General features: G+C 35.6%; 1 protein-coding gene across 1 annotated transcript; it reads left to right on the forward strand.

The window, feature by feature from the left end:
• Positions 1 to 2,902: 2,902 nt before the first annotated feature.
• On the forward strand, positions 2,903 to 7,339 carry LOC113100987 (SLAM family member 5-like; the record flags this gene model as incomplete). Its single annotated transcript, XM_026265481.1, has 5 exons — positions 2,903 to 2,918; positions 4,836 to 5,156; positions 5,301 to 5,594; positions 6,829 to 7,140; positions 7,284 to 7,339. Coding segments are annotated over exons 1-5 (999 nt in total), but the record flags the coding sequence as incomplete, so codon positions are not given.
• Between the last annotated feature and the right edge of the window lie 383 nt (positions 7,340 to 7,722).

Genomic DNA, 7,722 nt, shown 5'->3' on the forward strand with positions numbered 1-7,722 from the left:
ACCATGAACAGCAACAATGAAAATCTTTTGAATCATTCTTCTGCTGATAGTTTGTAGTTGATAAACTCCAGCGTCTGTAGTTCTGATGTCTGTGATGGTGAGATCACCCGTCTGACCGTCCAGCTTCAGTCTGTCTCTGAATCTCTCAGTACCTTTATTACACTGAACATCTGAACAGATCTTACTCTGATCTCCAGTGATTTGAGCGATGCGTGTGTCATTAAAATACCATGTAATTCTGTCTTGTTGGTTTGTTTCAACACCAGTGTGTAGAGTGACTGAATCTCCCTTCATCACAAACACTTCTTTTTTATCATCATCATCATCATCACCTGAAAAGAAATGAACAAATAATTGTGAATCACTTCTAGAGGAGTGGTATAAGAATATACGAAAGTGCTGTGACATCACGAGTCTTATGATCTTATGCATCCCACATGACTCATAGGTTTATCATAAAAATCTTGATTCATAAGCTATATCAGACCTCAGCTACTTCAAACGAGAATAACTAAGTCTAAATAATACATGTCTGATTAGTTAAGACCTGATACAAAATCAAACTAAGCCAGATTAGCTATTAACGTTTACGGATAGTCAGTTTGTAACAAACTACTTACCGGGAATGAAAAGTAGACACAGAATGAACAAAACGAAGATCTTCATTTTTAACACTTTTTCCACTGAAAAATGAGTATATATTTATATACAAATATATATTTGTAACGCGTCCGAATCAAGAATGAAAACGAAAGTTCATGAGTTCTTTTGAGCCCCAGATAAGCAAGGCTTGTGTGAAAAACAACAAATCTCAACTGGCTGGTTTTGCTTTCGATTACGAACTCCAATCGCCTAGTCTGGAGCACAGACTGTAGTAAAACGGGATTGGTAGATCGACACCTGGCGTCGACAAACGTTTCGAGTTTTTGACACACTAGGGCTTAGAAACAGCCATGTGTGCATGCACATTTTTGGGTCGGACGGAATTAATATCGATTGATGAATCTGTTTGTAGTGTTTACATAAACGCCAAATAAAGTGATCGGGTTGATGTACGCGTTATAACAAGCCTCAAATCTGATTTTTTTTTTTTTTTTTTTTATGTGCGCACACTGCACACCTAGTGAAAGTGAAAGTAAACAATCTCCTACACGATTATTTATTTGTTTTTAAAAGTAGAATTAATATTTACCCGTTTATGGATAAAACTGTCCGGCTTAGCTGAGTTCAGCTATCACTTACCAATAGGAACACATTGATATTACCTGGAATCTCTCACATATAATTATTTTAAGTTTTATGTCCAAAAATTGTATACAGTATACAGAAGTATAAGAATACAGAAAATACAGCTTAAATCAAATAAATAATAAAATAAACTACAACTGACTCTTTTTAATGCATCGTGCCAAACATTTACAGACTTTGTTTTAAGATATTTGAAACAATTTTAACATCCTGCAACACATTCAGTTGATCAGCAGTTTCTGGCCATACAACCTTTCTCACTGGTTCTATGGCAGTTATACTTTATGGTTATTAGTAGAACATTACAAGTTAAAATTACTAAATTAAAAATTAAAATAAATAACATAAAACAGACTATATTTTATATAAGAGGAATACACGTGAATGCATTTGAGCTAGTAATTAGGGTTGTATTAGCTTACATTTGATTTACAGTTGCTGCTATCATAAAAAATGCACTTAGGTGCTCCAGAATTTCTTGGAAAACATGTGCAGTGACTTTGGTTTTCAAAGAAACACAATGGACCAACACCATCAGATGACACTGCACCACAAATCATCACAGACTGTGGAAACTTAACACTGGACGTTTATGAACCATGTGTGTCAAACTGATGGCTGGAGCCCTGCAGAGTTTAGATTCAACACTAATTAAACACACCTGATTGAACTAACCAAGTCCTTAAGGCTTATTTGAAAACTACATTGTATGTGTGTTGGAGAAGGGTTGGAGCAAAACTCTGCAGAGCTCCGGACCTCCAGGAATTGAGTTTGACACCCCTGTCATAAATCAACCCTAATCAAACACAGCTGAACAAGCTATTTAAGATCCTAAAGAACACTATAACGCTACAGGTAGGTGAGTTTGCTAAGGGTTGGAGCTGAACTTTGCAGGACAGTGGCCCTCCGGGACAGAAACTTCCCATCCCTGACCTAGATCATAACTTTACAAGTAATATGTTAACCTATAGGTGGAGGGGGTGCACTGTTCAGACAATACAGATTCTGGCAGTGAAACCACAGCTCTGTGTCCTGTGTCTTTAATTTACACTTCTGAGTTTGCACTAACATATAATATGGTAGATAAATTAGTAACATAGTTGGCGTGCTGTCCGGAGGGAGGGCTCCAAGCTCAGGATAGAGCCCGCCAATAATGGGATGAAATTAGATTAAGAGTGAGGTGTTCAAAATTACGATAATATATAATCTAAGCAGATTTCTTGTATAGGGAAACCAAAACTAAAGTCTATGTGTTTTTGATCAGAGATACCAGTGTCCGAGAAAGAGATACCAGAAAAATACCATCCCCTGAGTTACAGATCAAATCAATCAAATCAATCACATATGACCATGTGAATTAGTAGGAAACTGAACATGATGATCACACACATTAAAACAATCAGAAACGGATAGTGATTGAGTGGTGTTAGGGCAAACAACATAAACATGTATATTACAGTCACCAAGCAGGAGAACAGGAGATGGCAAGGAACAGGCGAGGGTTACAGTTCACTGAGTTGAGAAAAAAAGTTTGAAAATGATTTAGGAGGATAGAGTAGGTTGATAATAAGAGAGTCAACCTTCAGTCAACCTTCAGTACCATATATTCAAATGTATCGATGTTGTGGAAATCGAGTTGTGACATTTGGAGGTTATGACGGTAGATGACAGTGGGACCAGCACCTTTGCCATGCAGTTTTGGTCTGGACAAATGCTTATATCCATAAGACACGTGCATGTTTGAATGAGGCAGATGAATTTGATGACGAGGTTAGATGACAGTTAAAGATGTTTCACAATATCATAGTTGTATTTATTTTTGGTGTTTGTGTTTTTATTTATACATGACAGTACAGAGAGCGCACAGGTGGGAGAGAGAGGAGGGGATGGCATCTTTCAAGGATCACCCGCAGCACAACCACGCTATATGCACAAGGCTAATGGTTCAAACATTTTATCAGAATTAGAAGAAACATTTCTTCTTAAAATGTTACGTGCATTTCATTCAAAGCAGGGTTTTTCCTGTGTAAAAAATGTCAAGGCGACTGTCTCTTGTCAAATTTAGTGCCACCTCTGGCAGTCGACAAAAATCAAGACAGGTGGTCACATGCACCGGCACAGTTTCTGTTGCAGGTTCCATTCCCAAAATGTTCAACACATTTTCACTGCACAAATGTACAAATCTCTTGTAATAAGACACATTAGTAAAACATGCTTTCAATGAAACTATAGTTTTCTAACAAAATAAAAGATCAACTGGTAAAAAAAAAAGAAGAAAAAAAAGTATACAAATACAAGGGTGCTGCGCAAAATTTGCATGCTATTTTACAAAAATTTTGAGTCTTTAAATGTTGTATTTGTATTTTTATTTTACTGGGTTTTAACAATACATCCAACCACAAACTGCAAGCTAAAGTTTAAGATTATTTTCATGTGTTTTTTACAGTCTGTTGCTGCTGGAAGAGTTGTTAGTGAAGGCAGCAGGGGGAGCTCATCCTGTGCTCTGAGTGGGGAGGATTCACATTGACAGATTTGCAGTGTTTTCAACAATAGCATTTTTAGAAATGCTTTTAGATAAGCTATTGAATAAAATGTCTGTTTTGTTATTTTTGTGCTTGTGGAATCTGATTGGTAAGCTATACTTTTTGTTTAATTATATGGTTGATTATTATTATTATTATTTTTTTTTTTTTAAATGTCAGAGTAAAAGGTACAAAAACTGTCACTGAGGCGGTCTACTTTAGGTACCAAAAAATAATATACTATTTTAAATGTTTTCAAACATAAAAAAAAAAAAAATTAGTCTGTAATAATGCATTTGTTTAGTAAATGTTGCACATTGATTCTACTCTACAACAGATAACTTTAAAGCAAATTAAATATTAAGGATGCATTGCACCATAAGGATTAAGCCCAAATGGGTTGTTACAGCTGCAGGGAAAGTATATAGTATATAGTGTTTCTCTATAAAAAAAAGTAACTAATTGTGTTAGTTTGTATGGAAAGTAATGGTTAATGTTACTTTTGTGTTACTTTTTCATGTGGGCTGGGCTTGATTATTTATTTTTCATAATAATAAAACAAAAACACAAAAGTTATATTTTGGGCAATTGTAAAGGCACTTTCATTCTATAAGTTATCTCAACACGTGGGCAGAAGATCCACCAATTATTAAACGTGAAAATAAAGTTGCTTGCTTTCTTTATTTGAAAAAGTAAAACTTCACTGTACATTTCAAAGTAATGTGTTACTTTAATTACTCAATTAAAGTGATTTTATTATGTGTCCTATGGGGCCTGGTTATCTGTCCTTTTTCTTAAAATATGCTGCTAAATATATTCATAGGTAATCTGTGCTGCTGCAATGTTTTCTCTTCCTGCTTGGTTCTAATAATATCTCTTTAATGGTAGCGGTTAGCAGTTTACAGTATCAGTTTTTAAAGATATATACTGTATATCAGACAAAAATGTTCTGCTTGCCAGTCAAACAAATAAATAGAAAATAAGGAAATGGAATATGTGTTGCTTTTAAATTACAGTACCCTGCCTTTGTAATTGTCTGTGAAAAAATCAGTTTTTATTCTCCAGGTGTGTTTGGTGAGACAGTGTCAGTGTTGGAGGGAGATTCTGTCACACTAAACACTGATCTTATTGAAATACTTGAAGACGATGACATACTGTGGAAATTTGGAGCTGAAATGTCTCTCATAGCTGGAATCAGTCGGGAGAAACAAATCTTTTACAAATATGATAATGTTCCTGATGGGATATTCAGAGACAGACTGAAGCTGGACAATCAAACTGGATCTCTGACCATCATGAACATCACAACTCAACATGCTGGACTCTATGAACTACAGATAAGTGGAGCAAAACTGACATCAAAAACATTCAGTGTTTCTGTCTATGGTGAGTAGAGATCATTCATTCCGCCTGTTACATATTCTTGTTTTACAGTTTGAGATGGCATCATATAAACACTCACACAACACTGAAATAAAAATAAAGTTGTGTAGATTTATCCACATTTCAGTGTATTCACATGTTTTGCAGCACATCTGCCTGTTCCTAACATTACCAGAGACTGTTCTTCATCATCATCATCTTCAGCATCATCCTATTGTTCATTGTTGTGCTCAGTGGTGAATTTGAGTCATGTGACTCTCTCCTGGTACAAAGGAAACAGTTTATTGTCCAGCATCAGTGTGTCTGATCTCAGCATCAGTCTCTCTCTACCACTGGAGGTGGAATATCAGGATAAAAACAGCTACAGCTGCGTGATCAACAATCCCATCAGCAACCAGACCACACATCTGGACATTAGTCAACTCTGTCACACATGTTCAGGTATGGAAGTAGTGATATTAATGTTTATTTGTTGGTCTGATGTCTGTCTATTCAATTCAAGTACATTTCCATAGTGCTTTTCACGATACAAATAGTTGCAAATCAACTTTACAGAAAATTAAGTTTCTACGATATTTAGTAGTTGCTTTTAAGTGGTGACTGTCAGTTAAATCATTTAAAGAAAAATCTATTTAAAACATTTAATCAGAAAAACATATGCTTGATGTTTCATAAATTGCCTGTTTCTAAGATGGAATAATGCTGTTTTTGTAACATGGGAAAGGGGAAGTTGCTGTCTAATATAACGCCCAGATTTTTGACTGTAGAGGAAGTAACAGTACATCCTTCTAGTTGCAAATTGTAATCCAAGAGTCTCTGTGTACTGTTTTTTTTTTTTTTTTGGTCCAATAAGTAATATCTCTGTCATATCCGAATTTAATATGAGAATATATTTTATATAAATATGAGAAATATATTTGTAACACACTATGTTATCTTAGCTAATTTATCTGGTCTTGTTGAGATATATTTGGGTATCGACAGCATAAAAGTTGATCCCGTGTTACCAAGGGGCAACATGTATATTGAAAATAGCAGAGGACCTAGGACAGATCCTTGTGGCACTCCATATTTACTGGTGATAACTGAGATGGCTCCCCTTTTAAATAAAGTTGTAATGATTGGACAGATAGGATCTAAACTATCTAAGAGCAAGGTCAAGTAAAACTAACAATGAGATCCAGCCTTAATCTGACGCAAGAAGCAAGTCATTCGTAATTTTAACAATTGTCTAACTATTGTCTAACAAAAGTGTAATGAATAAGCCTCAGGCTGAAGGAAGTGCCTCTTCCTCTGCACTTACTCCCAATTCCTGTCAACACAGGGACAGAAGAGCAACCAGTCCTTGTTATCTATCCTTTTTCATAAATTATACTTTGATTGTACTCCATTATTTGACACTATACATATATTTTATGGAAATCTGTAAGAGCTGCTGCAGTGTTTCATATCTCTGCTTCATACTAATATTCTGTCTTTAGTGGTAGAAGTATATAACAACATATTGTTATTTATCTGCAAGAGCTAAAGTACTTATACAGTATCAGACAGAAAGTGTATGCTTGTCAGTCAAAAAAAAAGAAAAAAAAAGGAAATAGAATATGTGTTGCTTTTTAATTATAGTTTCCTATACTTACAATTTGCTTAATATCTGTGTAAAATATTTGTTCATCAGGTGTATTTGAGGTGTCATTGATAAAGGGAGATTCTGTCACTCTGAACACTGATGTTACTGAAATACCTGAAAACAATGACATACTGTGGACATTTGGAGTTGGTAGTTCTCTCATAGCTGAAATCAGGAGAGAGAAACAAATCTTCTCCATGTATGATGTTCCTGATGGGATATTCAGAGATAGACTGAAGCTGGACTATCAAACTGGATCTCTGACCATCACAAACATCACAACTCAACACACTGGAGTCTATGAACTTCAGATAAGTGGAGCAAAACTGGCATCAAAAACATTCAGTGTTTCTGTCTATGGTGAGCAGAAATAATTTGTTCTGCCTGTTATATTCTTTATTTTATAGTTTGAGGTGACATCATATAAGCTGTCATTCAATGCTGAAATGGAAATAAAGTTGTGTAAATGTATCCTGTTTTAGTTTATTCTCTCATGTTTTCAGGTCGTCTGTCTGTTCCTAACATTACCAGAGACTGTTCTTCTTCATCATCATCATCTTGTTCACTGGTGTGTTCAGTGGTGAATGTGGGTCATGTGACTCTCTCCTGGTACAAAAGAAACAGTTTATTGTCCAGCATCAGTGTGTTTGATCTCAGCATCAGTCTATCTCTACCTCTGGAGGTGGAATATCAGGATAGAAACAGCTACAGCTGTGTGATCAACAATCCCATCAGCCACCAGACCAGACATCTGGAAATCAGCAAACTCTGTCAGCCATGTGCAGGTAGGACAGTAGTGATACTAACGTTTGTACAAAGTTATTTTCTAGTCCTTGAATCTGATTGGCTGCAAGACTTTTCCAGCGATCCGATATGCTAGTGATAACAGAACTCCAGCTGTTTCACCATTTATATAACTCCACTTGCAGTATTTCTCACAGC

The sequence above is a fragment of the Carassius auratus genome, unplaced genomic scaffold (genome assembly GCF_003368295.1).
Source record: "Carassius auratus strain Wakin unplaced genomic scaffold, ASM336829v1 scaf_tig00217435, whole genome shotgun sequence".
Taxonomy (NCBI): domain Eukaryota; kingdom Metazoa; phylum Chordata; class Actinopteri; order Cypriniformes; family Cyprinidae; genus Carassius; species Carassius auratus.